At 43.1% G+C, this 18,045-nt stretch overlaps 1 protein-coding gene across 1 annotated transcript in view; it reads right to left on the bottom strand.

Annotated features, from left to right (window-relative positions):
* Positions 1–4,302: 4,302 nt before the first annotated feature.
* LRP4 (LDL receptor related protein 4) overlaps positions 4,303–18,045 on the bottom strand; it is a 60,496-nt gene continuing 46,753 nt past the window's right edge. Inside the window, exons 29-38 of the mRNA XM_007957549.1 lie at positions 17,528–17,746; positions 17,228–17,362; positions 15,133–15,241; positions 13,410–13,554; positions 13,022–13,135; positions 12,393–12,528; positions 9,477–9,544; positions 8,819–8,906; positions 7,205–7,346; positions 4,303–4,635 (exon numbers count right to left, since the gene is read on the bottom strand). Coding sequence (XP_007955740.1) covers positions 4,303–4,635; positions 7,205–7,346; positions 8,819–8,906; positions 9,477–9,544; positions 12,393–12,528; positions 13,022–13,135; positions 13,410–13,554; positions 15,133–15,241; positions 17,228–17,362; positions 17,528–17,746 — 1,489 coding nt within the window. The remainder of the gene's footprint in view (positions 4,636–7,204; positions 7,347–8,818; positions 8,907–9,476; positions 9,545–12,392; positions 12,529–13,021; positions 13,136–13,409; positions 13,555–15,132; positions 15,242–17,227; positions 17,363–17,527; positions 17,747–18,045) is intronic.

Genomic DNA, 18,045 nt, shown 5'->3' with positions numbered 1-18,045 from the left:
CTCAAAACAAAGATTGCCTGAAACATACCAAAGCATACCTCCTAGTAAGTGGATTATTTATGTTCACATATGGAGAAAATGTATCATTACAAACTATTTCTTAGCCACTAAAATGACTCAACCACATTTCTTTCATCATTATGCCCATAAACAGAAATCAGAGAACTAAAGTCTATTGGATATTCTTGAATGTCAGGGCACTACAGTTAGAGGCTCGGTTCTTCTAGATGTATCTTCTAAGTTCCTATGTAGCTATGACTTTGTTTTCTTCAGGCCCAGGATTGGTAAAAGCTTCAATAGTCATGCCATGGAAATATTTCTGTGGGCCACAGAGATCTTTCTACCTTAAGGTTGACAGTTTGTTCATCGAAAGTAGAAAGAAGGAACAGTGACTGTATTTTGAATGTGATCAGTTTGCAAAAATATGTTTGTTTTTTTTAAATTATAATTCAACCCACATCCTCCCTACTTATTGGTTTCAGGTTTAACACCCAAAGAACCAGACAAGGAATTCTCAACCTGTGTTTCATCAAGATCTTCTGGAAAGAGCACAAATACAGATTCCATGCTACCAGTGACCTTAGCAATCATCTAGTTCTGAACTTTTAATTGAACTGATCAGGAAACAGAAATCCAGGGTACCTTCATAGCCTGAAAACAGAATACCTGCCCCTGCCACTGTCACTAAAGTCCCATTACAAATGGCTGAATTCCTATCAAGACTTGGAGCATGAGGCCCAGCCCATTCTCTTCTCCCATCCTCTGCTGAAGTAACTAGACAGTCACAGGTTATGGCTGAGACAGTGCTGAATGGCTGATAAAACTGGCCGACATGGCCACAAAATGCATTCATCAAACTTTTCTTCTCCCAGAAGCATCTTCAATTTTCCAAGCAAATGTTTTGTGTTTGCTGCATTTATTTTTTTCTTCCCATCTGCAAAGTTCTTCCTGAGATCCCAGCTCTAGTGGTCACTGCATGGTCTGGCCCATAACCCTGTGGCCTGGTTCATACCCTTGAGGCTTTGGGAGGGGACACTGCCTATAGGAATAGAAGTCTGTACGTGAGGCTAGATTTCAGGGCTTAAAATGACCTCCCATTCTGTCTGTTCTAAAGATTTTTTAAAAAAGAATGGTGGGGTAAAGGGTAGTGTTTGTTCTTGATCTATGTCATTTGTTTTTGTTCTAGCATACCTACTCCTCACCAAAGTTAGAAGAACTATACACTGTAGTTTATACCCAGATTTCTTGGCACTTAAAGAGGCTTCAGTCTTCCCTGTTTTCTTTTTTCTTCTTTTTTGTTGGCAGGAGGTAGGTGGGTATTGCTAGTTCTGTGTGACCACGTCTCTCTTTTTCACACTTGGGCCGTGCCTGGCCCATAGTAGATGAATGAATGAATGGGGGAATTATTCTATAAGTGGTTTGTAGTTTAGAAAATCAACTATTGAGCCCTGACACCAAATTCTACATGTGGCACTGAAAAATCATATGATTCCCCACCTTCCTTGAGAGGTATTATATCCAGAGAACCTGAGAAGAGATCCCCAACTCCTTGTTCCAGCCTTGAGATGTAGTAGATATGAGAAGACAGCATTTTAAAAACAAAAAGAATCTTAGTGTTCATTTGATCCATTTGCAGAGTAACCATGAAACGTGACTAAAATCAAACAAAGCTAGTAGCAGAGCTGAGGCTGAAATCAGCTCTTCTTGTCTCCATTCTAGTATTTTTCTTACTATAGTAGACAGACTTGCCAGTGATTATCCCTAAAAGTGTGACACTGAAGTCCTCATAGACATAGAACAGACATAGAAGGCATACAGTACACATGCCATGACACTTCCTTCTAGATCCTGAGGGAGACATCACTAATGACCATGATACTTTTCCCGTTGAGTCTGGATAACACCTCAGGCAGTGCCCCTGCCAGAAAAATAAAGTTGCCACTCAAGATGAGACTTGTCTTCTATCCCACCTCTAGAGAAAATAAAGATTTCATAATGAACTCTGGTCTTGACCTGTCTCCTCAAAATGAGCTGAACTTCCAGCCAGGAACCTCCCACCCTTTATTACTCTTCACCATCCCCACAACCCTATAGGACACAGAGGTGATGTGTCTGCAAGCAGATTTCCAGAGCATGGGTCTGCCAGACAGAGCAGGTGTAGTATTAGTCATGACTCCAAGCCAAGCAAGGTGGTTAAGTAAAGCTAAATTTATATTAAATAATCAGGAAATCCTAAAATACTGAACATAGTGGTTAAATAACTCCAGAAGGTCCAATCTCTCCAGTGAGTAACGTTAAAACCATTACACAAGTGCGGGAGAATCACTTCCATTAGCTTAGGACAGAGAGATTTTGCTTTTTACATAGTAAATCAGTGCTCAAATAGATAATTCCTCAAATATGTCCTTTCTACATTCTGAACAGCCCAAGTGCAATAAGATCCTTCCCCTTTTCCAGTCAAGAAAATGCCACTTTTCTTTCTCCTTCCCAACCAAGACACTCAGGACTCAAAGTGGTCCTCTTACTGCCCCGTCAAGTGTGAAATGTCCCCCCTTTCCTCCTGGAAGTAGTACCTTACCTCTCCCACTATGTGCACTGGAAAAGCCTTCTTGGCCTGGCTGTAATGTGTAGGCCCAGACCTGGAGCTGACTACTGAGGGAAAGGCTAAGGGTATGGCATCTGTGTCCAGCAGTCTTAGAACTGACCAGAAAAGGCTTCAGCTTATCTTCCTTTTTCACCCACATGTTCGACAGCTGTTTTCTCAATACCAGTAGACATGGGAGAGGTTTCAAATCCAGAAGCCTTCCCAAGAAGCTCTCCCATGTGTTCTCAGCCCTTGTCATCCTCTCCTGCCATCTCTCATTCCTGGGTGGTAGAGGTCTGGATCTGCTCCTGGGCTGAGGGCCTTCACCAGTGGTCCTCTCTTTCTATGTTTTCCTTACTCCTTTGCATCTCTGTTTCGTCTTCCTCACCACAGGACTTTGAACATAGCTGGTATTACAAAGCTATGTCAGAAAACAAATATGGCAACAGAGTGAAGAGCTAGGTAGAGGTTTCAGGACAGTAACAACTCCCCTGACATGAGCTGAGACACATGCCCTTTGTATGAATGAGCATGAACCAAGTGATGGCACCTCAGCAAGGAAAGTAAGTCACTTAGCTGAGAAGGTGGGAATAGGAAGTTCACTACACCACGGCCACAGGTTCCACTACCTTAGAACCCTGAGCACTTGAGAGAGAACACAGGAGGTTCAACCACATGGATATTTCCTTTTACGTCCTGGGTGTCCTAAGTGTCTAACCCAATTTCTCTTTCTGACCATGTATGGAAACTTCTGACTCTTATTTGAAAGGCTGTTTCAGGTTCTCTTTCCTCAGAATCCCAGAGAAGGAAGGAGAGTGGTAGAATATTAAAGTCCAGGTGGTATGCTAAGTTTGGTCTAGGCAAAGCTTCTTAAACAGACCTTGCAGGGACTCTGTGTCATCCAGGGCCCCAACAGTCACTGAAGTCACTGGCCCACAACCTGGTTACTTAAAGTAAAAGACTTAGGAAAGGGACTGGCCAGTGGTGGCACCAGGAGGAAAATTCATTTTAGTCCATTGCTGTGTGATAGGGACCTCAGTCATCTGAAGGTAGAGAACGCTCCAGACATTCTAGCAGGAGGGAGAACAGCTTGAGCCACCATCTCACTAGCATCTCTGCAGCTGAAAAAATAATGACTCTGAGGGTGAGAATAACATCCACTGCCAGCAGCGGACACTCAGGCCCAACTAACCCCTCTCTCATATTACCAACACCCTTGAGGCTGGAATTTTCCCAGATACCCATACCAGCTGGGCTGACTCTTCCTTCTTCTCTCAGCCTCTGTCCTCCATCTGTCTCTTTACCTATGAGCCCCTGCCCCAGCCCCTGGTGAGCAAGTCCTCAGAGAAGCAATTATGCCAGTTCTGATGGGGGAGAATACAGTCTTGCATTATCAGCTGTTGTGGGCAGGCACTGAAGGTACAGGTTGAGGGGGACCTCTGCACTGACAAGGAATCATTCCTGAGCCCAGTTTCAGGGGGCCCAGGTTTGTGGTAACATCCAGGTCTAAATTCTCAGAAGTGCCATCATTTCTTGTGCACAGGTAGTTACGGACTCAGGTGGGAACAACTCCCATGGAGGGCTTGGGAGCGGTTATGGGGTGGGAGGAGGAGGAGCAGGATGAGCACAAAGGAAGGGAGCCTGTTGTATAAGTGAGCACAAGGACTGGAAGTCCATAAAGGAGAAGGAACAGGCAGGGAGGGAAGGAACATGGACATTTAGACCTGGCTCTCAGAGGAGAGCTTACGTTCATGTTTCCAGCCCGTGTCTGGCAGAGAGCCCCGTCTTTCTGGAGTAGCTGCAGTATGGACACTGCTACACTCAGACTGCTCTTCTTGCAACAGCTGCTCTGTCTCCGTGTCATCCAGGGAGCCAGAGCTGGCCTGGATGGACACTGTGTCTGTCTTCATGCACACGTGATCCCGCAGAAGGCCCCCCCGTGAACTGCGCAGTTGTTTGAGGTCATCCCACTCAGCATCATCCCCGGACAGGAGGCAGATTCCCTCCACAATCTTGATCTTCTCCTTGGTGTAGTTATGGTCAGGCCCAGCCTAGGGTGGAGAGTGAGGACACATGGTGAGTCAGTTGGCTCTTTACAAAGGATCTCATGGTAAACTGGAAAAGGAAGTGGATGCAGTGGAGTGGGCGTGAAAAGCACAAAGATCCCACGGACAAATGGGGAACTTGATCAGAGCAAATATACAAGGCCTAGTCTACAAGGAGAGGAGCAGCTATAATGATGAATTATGACCATTAGCATATAGGTAATGATACATAAAAGAGAAAAAACATGGCTTCCAGTCCTGCATCAGCCACTCACCAGTTATGTCACCTGTGGCAAATTATTTAACATCTTTAAAACTCAGTCTCTCCATCTGCAGTGTGGGGAGAATAATGGTATCCACACCTCACACCCAGTTGCCATGACAGTTAAGTGAGATAATACTTGGAATGCAATCAGTACAGTGCTTGACACATAAAATGCACTAAAACATGTTAGTTATTGTTACATTATTATCTTTGCTTATTAATGAACACCATGCTGACATACATCAAAGCAACTGTGCATTTAATTCAGGATTTTAAACTACTGTTCCTGCTGTTTTGTTCTTAATGATCTCTTCCTTTTAATATTGTTAAGGAGAAAACTTGGGGAATAAGACAGAGGGAATCTAGAGAGGGAATCTAAGTGTCACTATACTGGCTCCCCATAACCTGTAACTTTTTTGGGGCAGGGTTACTCTGGTTTTTGAATCCCTGGGTGGTACAAACATTTAATATGCTTGGCTACTAACACAAAGGGTAGATGCTGGAGTCCACCCAGAGGCCCCTTGGAAGAAAGACCAGTGATCTACTTCTGAAAAACTACCCACTGAAAACCCCGTGGAGCAGTTCTACTCTGACACACATCGGGTTGCCATGAGTTGGAATTGACTCATGGCAACAGCAATTGGCTTACTCTGGTTTTGCTCCCATGAGCCCTGGGCCATTTCCAAACAACCTGGGATTGTTCCAAGGACAGCCTAGAGTTCTACTCAGGCTTCTCCCTTTATGGATTCCTCAAAGAGTAGACTTACTTCTGGTATCTGGGGAATACCAACTAACATGCTGCCACTGCCAGAAGAAAACAGGCCATTGCTTGGATCCTGTCCCTGGGTTACTGTTCCTGCCAAGAGCCCCGAGACCACTGCTTTATTTCAGTAACAATTCAATCTCATAGATGTATATTGAGCCCCTGTATTAAGGAGGAGACTGTGCTAAATGCTTTGATGATTACACAAATGGTATAAAATAAGGTCCCTGCCTCTAGGAGTGGCAGCTCCTTTGATCATGCAGAGACACAGATAGCACATAAGCACACACACACACACACACACACAAAATTCCATTCATCCAACACACCCTCCAAGCTGAAATTAGTGTAAATTAGATGCAGGCCACTCAGAGTCTTCATTAGAGAGAAACTTTGGGTAAGTTAGGGGAGAGGAGGGGGAGCTGGCACTAGAAATTTGGGGGATACCACTCCCTCTACAAACACACAGCAACAGGTACCTGAAATCAAGAGGAAATCAGAAGAGAAAGGGTGAAAGACTATCAGAGGGGTGAAAGAACTGCTGAGGAAGAAGCATAAAACAGAAGAAAGAGGTCACACGATTTTATTTTCTAACCTATGGCCCTTACTGAGGTTCTCTTCTGGGGATCAGACACTGCAGGAAGTCAAAGAATCTCCGAGAGTCATCCTCTTGGAAATATTAATTGAGGAGGGGTCTACCACCCCAAAACTGCAAGACATCCCTGTCGGTTCTGTTTAGCTTGTAGTGGAAGTTCTCTTAATATGGTAACTGATGGATCCAGAAAGTACATGGTTATTAGGGAAAGCATATTTATTATGCATGGAAGCCTTATAAGTTCTGATGAAAGGTTACAGGACTTTTTTTTGGCAGGGGGGGACACAAGGGTCATATCAGTCTAGGACAATCTGAAGTCCCTGGCTATCAATCTCTTGTGAAAATGGGACTATTTTTCATGCCTAAACTTTCAGCAAAAATAAATACATAAAAAAAAAATTCACTGATGTGACAAATGAGTTAAAACAAAGAAACAAAGTATGTAAAGCCTTCTAGAATTCTAGAGGAATTCTTTAAGACTTTGATGAGAGGAAGAATGGAGGAAAAAAAAAATAAAAAAAACCCAGCCATTCCCAGTCACAGGTCCACCAGCCTAGACTGGAGATTAACAAAGGGAAAGTACAGCAGCTCTGGAGTTTTTGGGTGCCATCTAAGAGACCCTTCTTTTTTTTGGTGGGATACCAGCCTCATTGCAGGGGAATGACAACCCCAGGACAGAAAGATCCCATGAGTCTGGGGGAAAATGTCCTAGCAGGGTGATAAATACTCACACACTTGCAGATCTAGACCTTCTGGGATCTGCTTTTGAATCTCACTCTCGTTAGATCTAGATCTCTCCAGAAACTCAATTTATATTCAGTTCTTCTGTTCACTGTAACTTCTGAAATAGTGGAATCAACTACCCAGCCTCTCTAACTGACGTATTCAGGTGATTGGTGTATAATTCCTCCACCCCCTAAAAAACTCCTTGACTATAAATTTCAATTCTTACCTCTTTCTTATAGCACAGTTGATTGTACATGGCTGGTTTGGGGACTGCTTCAATTTTCACTTCCTGAGTGGAAGTTCGGTAGGAGGGGTTGCTGTAGGTCAGGTTTCCCATTCCAGGATCAGTGAACTTAGACTTTTTGTGTCTTTAGGAGGAAAGGTAATAAGAAATGAGTTCAGATCTTTAGGGGGGTGATACCTGGGGAAGATGTAACCTGAGTGTCGTAGGTGGCCTCTAAGATGGCCCCAGGGGTACCCAGCTCCTGGTATTCATGTTCTTCTAAGTCCCCTCCTCTTGAATGTCAGAAGGACCTAGTGACTGGCTTCTAATGACAGAATACACAAAAGCAATGGATACTATATTAGGTTTCCAAGAAACTGTGGCTTCTTTCTGGGTTGCCCTCCCTCACTCTGTCTTGTAATTTCTCCAGGAGGAGCAAGCTGCCATGCTGTAAGCGGCCCTATGGAAAGTCCCAGATGGCAAGGAACTGATGATGGAGGCCTCCAGCCAACAGCCAGAAAGAAACTAAGGCCCTCAGTCTAAGAGTTGTTGAGGAACTGAATCCTGCCAACAACTATGTGAATGATCTTGGAACGGATTCCTTCCCTGGTGAGTGAGCTTGGAAGGGGATCCTTCCTTGGTCAAGTCTTGAGATGAGACCACAACCTCAGCTCACTCCTGGATTGTAGCTCCATGAGAGACCTTCAGGAAGAGCTACCCAATTAAGATGCACCCAGATTTCTAACCCACAGAAACTGAGATAATAAATGTTGGTTGGTTAAAGCTGCTGCATTTTAGGGTAATTTGTTATGCAGCAATAGATAACTGATTCACTGAGCTTTGGAGTCAAGACAGATCTATGTTTCAATTCCACCTCTGTTACAGACTAGCCGGGATCCTGGTAGACATTATCTAAACTTTCTAAGTCTCAGATCCTCATCTGTAAAGTGAGAAATAATAATACCTGTATTACAAGGCTGTTGTGGCATTGGTAGTTATTCATTAAATGGTAGCTGCTATCAGTATTAATATTATTGTTAGCAGCAGCAAAACCCAGACATCTTTTGCTGCAAGCTATGTTTAAAGCATTTGGGGAAAAATAAGGAGAAAGAGAGACATAAGGAGAAGGTTCTACATTAAAAATGACACAATCTACCTTCTCAGGATGATCCCTACTAAATAATGATGTATCAAGCAATATGATAATAAAGGGTAGTACTTGTGTCAGGAGAAAATCATGCCCAATTTTAATGGCTAGAGGCAGTGTGGGGTAGGGGAAAAAACAAAAATGTTGGAGTCAGTCCCAGCTTTGCCTCGTACTACATGACTTTGGGTAACATCCTCTGTGTCTGCATCATCCCAGTCTATAAAGAAAATGCCAAGGATTGTGGTGGCCATTAAACAAGTAACACAGGAAAGTGTTAAGGCTGTGTGATTGAGGAAGAAGAATAAGTATTCAGGTTTTGGTCTTTGCCTTCTGCTGCTCTGATCAGGGACTCAACCTTGAAATGAAGCTGGTCAGAGGTCAAATCAGTAAATTATAGAGCTTGTGGAAGATCCCAGACATGGTAATGAGGACCAATGAGCATGTGGCCCCTGCAGCGGGGCTGAGGTTACCTGTACAGCATCAGAGCTGCAATCACCAACAATATCAGCAGAATACTGAGGAGCCCACCGATGACATAGCTGACATGAAGTCCTTCCCCTATGAAGAACAGAGAGACACTAGATAGGGACCACCAATAACCTTTAAGCTGGTACTGGTATAGGGGTGGGAATATGGAGGGTTCCTCTTGTAGGATTCCACACTGAGAAGGGCGTCTCCTTCTCAGAAGACAGTCATAGGGGATGACATTGTGGGCTCAGAAGAAATCTGTCACTCTGCTAACAGCTCCAGTCCCAACCCTGAATTCTGCTGCTTACTGGCCATATGACTTAAGGAAAGATACTTAACTTCTAAGCTTGTGTTTTCTCATCAGTTAAATGTAAATAGTAAACTGCTCATAGGGCTGGTGGAGGTTAAATGAGACAGACAGATAGCGAGAGTGTGTGTGTATATATGTATATACAGATATACACATGCACACATTTATGCATATACACATACACCATATACACATATATATGGCATATGAAAAGCTAGGTATTATGATTATGATTTCTATAGATCTAGTCTAAGAAAAGGTTTCATCAGTCCCAAAGGTTAAGAAAAATATCAAGAAACGGAGATTCCTTACATATTCTTTTCCATAATAAGGGCGCACTCAGGGCTTACCTGGAGCAGCAGGTACGGCCTCATTGGAATGTGCACAGAGACCCAGCTGGGCATCCTTTTCAGAGCATCTGGGGGCACAAGACACTGAATGTGAAGGCTACTTGTAGGCTCTAAAGATCTCACTTTTCTCCAGAACGGGGGCGGGGGGAGGGAGTCCTATGGGTGGGGCTGTCAGTTATAAGAAATCATACCAGAAGGACAATTAGAAACATGGAGTGGACAGGAACAAGATACAGGGAAATCAGTATGAGGCACTGTCTTCAAAATGTTAGACCATGTTTAAATGTGTTTTAAAATATATGTTTTGAAAGGATCGCTTTAAAGCTGAGAAGCAAGTTTGGGGGTGAGCTGAAAGTCTACTGGAAGGATATTAAGGACATCAATAGTAGGCTTTATTAAACTACCACAGTGAGCTGGAAGAAGCTACCAGCCAAACCAGCCCTCTGACTGGATAAAGACTATCAAAAGATTTAAATAGAGCTCAAAATTTTTTTGTTTTTCTTCCCATCATCCTTTCACAGGGGAATACACAAGACTTCCAGAGGGAGGGCTCAGATAACTAACTTGGAATACTAAAAAGGTAACTTCTTTGTAGCATATTATGAACAGGCAATTAAAGCATCTCCTAAAAGCCTGGAGAAAAGCTACTTGTAAGAGCTTTTGAAACCAAGATGCACTGAATGTTCAAACAGAACTCTGACATTAGGAAAAGGTCCAAGGTGAGTTCAAAAGTTATCTAAATAAACCTGGAGAAAATCAGAGACGAACAATGGCTGCTAATACTTCAAAATTTAGTGAGAAAAGTATATTATTATACATGGGTATTTGCTTTTCTTCACAAAGTATTCTAAAAAAGAATGGGGCACATAGTATATGGAATTCACCATATGCAAATCTTGTAATTTTAGGAATATGGGTCTAGAGTTATTATTTGGGATTATGATTAGGTTTCTGATTTGAACTGAAATCAAGTATTAGTTATCTTTTAAAATAAAATTGAGCATGATGACTGTAATCAATGTTACTGAATTATACATATAAACATCACTGAATTGACAAATGTTTTGTTATGTATATTTTACAGTACAAAAATGAAAAAAAAATTCTATAAAAAGTTAAGAGACCAGTACATTACAGTGGGGAAAAAAAAAAGATTGGTCTAATAGAAAACTGTCTGGAAGAGATATGAAAATTTTAAGAGTGATTATATATGGGTGCTCATTTCTTCTCCTATCTGTATTTCTAGATTTTTTTTTTTGCAAAGTAGAAAGAATTTCTCTAAATTGGATGTAACATCATATTTCATCAGTTTTAAGATGTGCACTTTTTTTACATCCTAACATCTCTGAAATTGGAATGTGCTTATTATAGTCAAATGGAATCTCAATTGCTGTTAGTCATTTTTCCCATTTAATCTCTTAAATAAGGATGTATCTTATAATTGACAGCACCTTGATTTAGGGAAATAGAATATTTTATACTTGAATTGAGAATTGTTCATATTATACTTGGTTATTTAATAATGGTGTGTGTATTTGAATGCTAGATGTCATTATAATCTAAACTAAGACCATCACACTCCTGGGAAACCTTTTTGTTCCAAGTTATAAAGCCATAGCCCACAGACCACTGTCATGGATTGCATTCAAAATATGTCAGCTTGGCTATGCCATGATTCCCAGTATTGTGTGGTTGTCTTTCATTTTGTGATGTGCTGTAATTATCCTCTACTTTGGTATGTGTTGTAAATCCTCATGTCTATATGTTAATGAGGCAGGATCAGTTGTCTTTCATTTTGTGATGTGCTGTAATTATCCTCTATTTTGGTATGTGTTGTAAATCCTCATGTCTATATGTTAATGAGGTAGGATCACATTGGTATGTGTTGTAAATCCTCATGTCTGTATGTTAATGAGGCAGGATCAGTCATAGCCTTACAAGAGGTCACAACCTTACTTAAATCCCACCCTTACCATCTTTACTTAAATCCCACAAGTAGTCAAGTTACATCCTTACTTGAATCAGACCTTTTATCTTACAAAAGGAGAAAGAAGTGAGCAGAGAGGAGAGGGACCTCAACGCTACCAAGAAAGAAGAGCCTGGAGTGAAGTGCATCCTTTGGACCTTGGGTCCCTGTGCTGAGAACTTCCTAGACCTAGGGGAAGAGTGAAACTAAGACACATGATGATCTGCAAAGAACATCAGGCCCACAGATGTTGAAAGGAAACAAGGACTTTCCCCTAAAGCCAGCACCCTGTATTTGGACTTCTAGCCTCCTAAATTGTCAGAGAAGGATCTCTGGTAGCATAGTGCCTAAGGCACTTGACTGCTAACCAGAACGCTGGTGGTTCAAACCCACCAGCCACTCCTCAGAAGATGGGGCAATCTACTTCTGTAGTGATACTGCCTTGGAAGCCCAAGGAGGGGTCGCTATGAGTCGGGTCCAACTCAACAGCACATAACAACAACAACAACAAACTGTCAGAGAATAAATTTCTGTTTGTTAAAGCCATTCACTTGTGTTATTTCAGTTATAGCAGCACAGATAACTAAGACAATCACTTGACTTGGTTGCTTCTCAGTGAACTGCAGGACAAGACTCTATACTGAACCTGTGACACAAGATCTAATGTCAGAGAGAGAGGAAGAAGGAGGAATGCCATGTGGAAAATCTTCCTGAGTGATTTCTCTCTGAAGGTGTTCATAAAGCTTGACCTCACAGCTAAAAAGGGAATCACCTGCAGCAATTTACAAGTCTAAATGTGATATCCTGTCTCAAGTAGTAGAAGTTGATAGCTAATGATGTGATCTATCTCTCATCTGCCAGAATTATCAAGCCGTAACTATTGGTTTTCTGATGTTTGGGGATGGTTATTTGAATCACAGTGTCCTCAATCCTGTACTGAAGCTACTCACCTTCCTTCCACCTCCTCCAGGGATGTGCGAGTCTGGGTGGTAGAAGAATGCAAGGTGGTAGGTAGTGTGTTGGGTAGTACCAGGCTCTTTTCACTCATGCTGGTAGCCCTGGGAGCTGGAGGTACCAGGCCAGGCACTGGAGAGAAAAAAAGGATTTGGAGGGCCACTAGAAGCCAAACCTCTAATATGGTCCAAGAGTAGTATCTGGAGAATTTGACAATGCAATCTGTTAACTGCCCTAATCCCAGGTACCATACAGACCCTTCTTAATACTGTGAATAAAAAGGATCTGGATTCCAATAATAGCTCTGGATGGATTAGTGGGCCCACGCAGGTCAGGAGGACAGAGTAATGCATAGGCCACAGCAAGAATCAAGCAATCAGGAGACCTGAATTCGAATCTAGCAAATAGCAGCGGACAGATTCAAACCCACATCTTTGTGTTTCCAAAGCCCAAACTCATTGCTCCCAGTCACTATGCTGTAAGTGCCTCCAAGGGTGAACTAAATTATTTGCTAGAAGATCCTTTGAAGAGGGATCCCATTCAGAAGCACAAAGCTGAGGCTGCTGATCCCCTGCCCTTCCAAGGACATTGCTGTTCCAGGGGGCCATTCTTTAGTCCAACTCACCAAGGGAGCAGGGCCGGCCATCGGGCTCATCAGGACAGGCACAAACAAAGTCCAAGGCTCTGGCAAAGCACAGGTGGGTACAGCCACCATTGTTCACCCCACAAGCATTGGTCCCTGGAGGCAGAGGAGATGTAAGTATGATCTGGGACAGAACCTGGTCTTCTAAATTTAACACTTCCCAGCAAGGAGGAGACCCAGGGCTATTCCATTCCCATGGACAGTAGGGCAAGAGAGATAGAACCACAGGGGGTTGAAAAGAAGGTCTAACAGTTTAAAATGTGAATCAAAAGGCTCTCCTGGGGCCCTAACTATTTTGATCATCAACAGTCCTTAGGATGACCAACCCCACTGATGATACGGAAGCAGGCTCAGTATTCAGGAGCCTAACCTGTCTGCCGTTGGGGGGAAACCACGATGATATCCATGAGCCCTTCCACATTGGCCAACACTGTCTCCTTGTTCCGGCCTGAGTACTTGTCTACACGCTGGATTGACTTTGTCTGCCAGTCTGTCCAGTAGATCCACCTGTCCTGCTACTCAATAGGGAAACCCAAAAAAGAATAACATATTATTTGACAGTCAGACCCTGGTACAGCTTCTGTGCCTCAGCACGAGCTGGTCCCTTTGCTGAAATGTCCTCTTCATTTTCTATCCATGAAGTTAACTTCTGTGTAACCCCAGACAGGACTTTCTCCAGGAAATTCCCCCAAACCCATACAGAGTTACTTATCACTCCTCCATGCTGTTCTGTGCCTTGTACTCACATCTACAAGTGGGTTTTAACACACTATGATAATTTTTTGATATGTCTGTCTGTTTTTCCAGATTAAATTCTTCAAGGAAGACTGTTTCATTCATCTCTGAACTTCCAGCTCCTAATATTAGTCCTCAATAAGTTAGCTGAGTGGCTCAATGAATAAATGAGTTTCCATCTGCAGCAAAGAACAGTAACTTTGGGGTTCTTCTATGTCTCTGCTTCTGGGCCCTTCTGACCCAGTTACCTTGGGTTCCTTCTATGGGCCACTGCCTTCTAATAAGTGATCCTGAGATTCTGAAGCAGGGGTGGGGAGGAGCAATAGAGGAGTTTCTCCCTCCTGACCTGGGGGTATATATTGGAAACTCTAGGCAGAACTTGTAGATTGAAAAATCATATTCAGTATTATCCTGTAATTTTACATTTGGTGCATGGAAAAAAAAAAAAAAAAAAGCCTATCATTAAGTAAAGCCAGACAAAATCTAATTGGTAGTATATAGCACAGATATAGACAGGGAGGATGATGTTTGTCAAATAAGGACAACATTTTAAAATAATTAAGAATCTTTGTTTGGTTTCAGGCTCAGTAGATCTCCTTTTTCCTTCCCAAATTATTTTACAGGTTAGAACTCTCAAAAGTGACAGCTAATAATCATCAAGTTGGTTAGAGATAACACACTGAGCCCTTACTGTGTGCCAGGTAATGAGCTAATGCTTTGTATTTATTTGAGAAGGGCACTATTATTATAATTTAATAATTTAATTTATTTAATTATAATTTAAATTTAATTTCTAAAATTTATGGGTAACTGAAGTTTAAAGAGGCTTAGTATCTCATCCAAAGTTACACAGTTACTTAACACAGAAAGAACATGAACCCTGATACCTGGCATGTTAGAGGTACTTAATAAACACTGATTGGCTAGCTGCCTCAAAACTCTGGGCTCGAAGCCACACCACCTTACTACCACTAAGTGAGCTAGCTGAGCTCAGATGCTGGGACTACAGCATTAAGATCAATTGGGGAATCTATTAATATGTATATTACTGGGCCCCGTCCTCAGGAAGCCAATTCTCTATGGCCAGGGCCCATGAATCTGCATTATATACAACAAGCTCCTCAGATGACTCTGTTCGCTAATGTTTGGGAGCCACACCTTCAAACACTAGGACGTGAAAGTGATGGAGCAAGAGTGGCAGAGCCCATGGTAATAGGGCATCAGAGCACAGAAAACTCCCAAAATGAGTTTCTATAGCACACCTGTTCAGTAACAACTAGAGCTGAGGATGCTAACTTAGAACTCCAAGGAAACACTCTAGTTAAAACGGTTTAGTTACCACTCTCCTAAGCCAGTACCTGTGTGAGTGCAAAGGGGTGGGACACATGGCTGACCAAAACCTGTCGCAGCTTCCCATTGAGGTCAGCACTCTCAATTCGGTCCAGATGTGCATCGACCCAGTAGATCCTGTGAGGAAAAGGAGGGAGGGGTAGCTGCTCAAAAAGTGGGCCCAGAAGCCTAGTACTAAGGAGCCAGCTGCCCCTCCTGAGCTGAACTGGCCCCAGGTATGAGCAGTCAAGAAGCATTCTTGATGAGAGGTCAGGGTAAGCCCCAAAGCTGAAGAGGGAAAATGGGTGACTGGTAAGTGGGGAGCCCAGGGCTGTTCTGGGAAGGGGTAGAAAGTCTAATGATCTTGGAAGAGCCACCATTGTTCAGCTCTGCAACTTGATCTTTAGCAACTTGCTTGTCCTGTGACTCCTAGCCCAGCATCTAAACCCAAATTCTTATTCTTCTTCTTTTTTTTTTTAATCGTGATTTGGGTGAACATTTAGAGCAAATTCACTTTCATACAGCAGTTCACATACACTTTGTCTCATGACATTGACTACAATTTACTCCAATGCAACAGCTCCCCTCCCACTTCCTCCCAATAGTTACCTCTTCCCTATGTCCATCCCTCCATGCACTCCTGCCCTAAGATGTCTTCCTGTGCATAAACAGCCCTTCTTCCTCCCATTATTGTTCTCTCCAAGGAGTGTATCTACCTCAGGTACATGTTCAACTCATATGCCTGTCTTTTGTTTGGCTGGAAGCCACAGGTGTGGGTTCAATTCCAGACCTGAAGAGCAGCTAGGGGTGATAGTCTCAGTGGTTCCACCACGCTCTATCAGACCAGTAAACCTGGTCGCCCCTCCACTTTTTCTTCCAAATAATTTTGAGTTTTGTTCCACATTGTTCTCCCTCTCTATCCAGGATCTCCTACATAGATCTCCCTCCAAGTGGTTGACAGTGGTAGCCGGGTACCATCTAGTTCTTCTGGTCTCATAGTCGTATAGGCTATGGATTGCATGGTGTACCAATTGCTTAGACTAATTGTTTCCATGACTCTTTGGTTTTCTTCATTCTTCTTTGCTCTGGACAAGGAGAGACCCATCATTGCATCTAGATGGCTGCTTGCAAACTTTTAAGATCCCAGTCGCTACTCGCCAAAGTAGGAGGTGGAACAATGTTTTGTGTAGTATGTTATGCCAATTGACTAAGCCCAAATTCTTAAAAATGTTCTTCAAGAAGAGCGCTCGCTCTACGTGGACCCTACTGAAGCTAAAAGAGAGGGCATTTGCCAACCCCCCCAGGTGACTCTGATTCTCTTCCCTTCTTCTCCTGCCCTCTACCTTTTCTTCTCTAGACTAGGAGTTTAAATTTCAATGCCTGAAGGGACCAGGAAGGTAATAAATACAAACAATTAGTTCGGTAAATGGATAGGGCATACAGTGAGGCCTGTGCTCCAGCCAGAAGACTACACCCTGCTAAAAGTACTCAAATTAAAAACACTTAAACCAGCCAAACAAAAGCCATTGGAGGGTTGAAGGCTAGATTAGGCAACCACTGTTTTAAGAACTTTCCTTTATCTTTCTCACTCCCTTCTCTTCCCCATCTACAAAGAAATGTATTTTCTTTTTTATTTTCCCTATTTCAATCTCAAGGAGCTCAGGTGGCACAGTACCTAAGGCATTTCATTGCTAACCAAAAGGTTGGCAGTTCAAACTCACCAGCTTCTCTGGGGAAGGAAGATGGGTCAATCTACTTCCATAAATATTTACCACCTTGGAAACTCAGTGAGGGTTGCTATGAGTCGGAATCAGCTCAATGGTAGTGGATGGGTATTTTAATCTCAACCTCCCTCCCCTATGTCCACCCAATTTCCAGAAGGTTGTTTAGGAGAGAGAGGAGCTATGGTGGCACAGTGGTTAAAGCCTTCAGCTGCTATCCAATAGGTCAATAGTTTGAACCCACCAGCTACTCTGCAGGAGAAAGGGAAAGGAATCTGCTTCCATAAAGATATATAGCCTTGGAAAACCTATGGGGCAGTTCTACACTAAGAGGTCACTATGAGTTGGAATCAACTTGATGGGAGTTGCTTTTTGTTTGTTTGTTTTGGGACAGGATTCCCACCTGCGTGTATCATAATCCAAGGTAAGGCCATTGGGCCAACCCAGGTCTGTGTTGATGAGGACTTTCCTCTCAGAGCCATCCAGGTTTGCCCTCTCAATCTTGGCAATATGGCCCCAGTCTGTCCAGAAGAGGTACCTGAGAAAGAATAGTGCCACCATCACCAAGGCATGTGACGATGGCACCAGAGGTAGAGAGAATACAGGGTACCCATCATATGATTAATAAAGAACCACCCTCCAAGGGCCTATCTTCTACCAGACCCTTCCTCCCTGGATCTCACTTTTGCTAGCATAAACTTACCCCTTCCTGGGGAAAACAGCAATGGCCCGGGGCTCATCCAGGCTGTTGTTGATCAACACTTTGCGGCAGGAACCATCTAGTCTCGATGCCTCAATGGTATTTCGGCCCGTATCTGTCCAATACAGGTTCCTGGCCACCCAGTCTACTGCCAGCCCATCGGTGGTCTTCAGCCCACGCCCAATCACCGTCTCCATGTTGCTGCCGTTCAGGTCTGCTCGCCTTAGGGAATAGGAATAGCCCAGGGCTGGATGAGTGACCAGACTGATCATGAATAGACTGAAACCCTTTTTATTCATGTTCTTATAAACGGATCCCCATTAGACTAAGCTCTATCAGTGCCAGGACCAAGTATTTATTAGTACAATCCTCACAGCCTCTGTGGTAGGTGCTTAATGAAGTATTTGCAGAATGAATGAATGAATTGTTGTTCTAGTTCATTGCTATGGAGTAGATTCCAACTCATGGCAACCCTATGTGTGCTCCACAAGAACTGTGCTCCACAAGGGTTTCAAGGCTGT

The sequence above is a fragment of the Orycteropus afer genome, unplaced genomic scaffold (assembly GCF_000298275.1).
Source record: "Orycteropus afer afer isolate SDZICR_OR568_19922 unplaced genomic scaffold, OryAfe1.0 scaffold00756, whole genome shotgun sequence".
Taxonomy (NCBI): Eukaryota; Metazoa; Chordata; class Mammalia; order Tubulidentata; family Orycteropodidae; genus Orycteropus; species Orycteropus afer.
The sequence above is the reverse complement of the archived record's forward strand: the minus strand, read 5'-3'. Positions and strand labels throughout refer to the sequence as shown.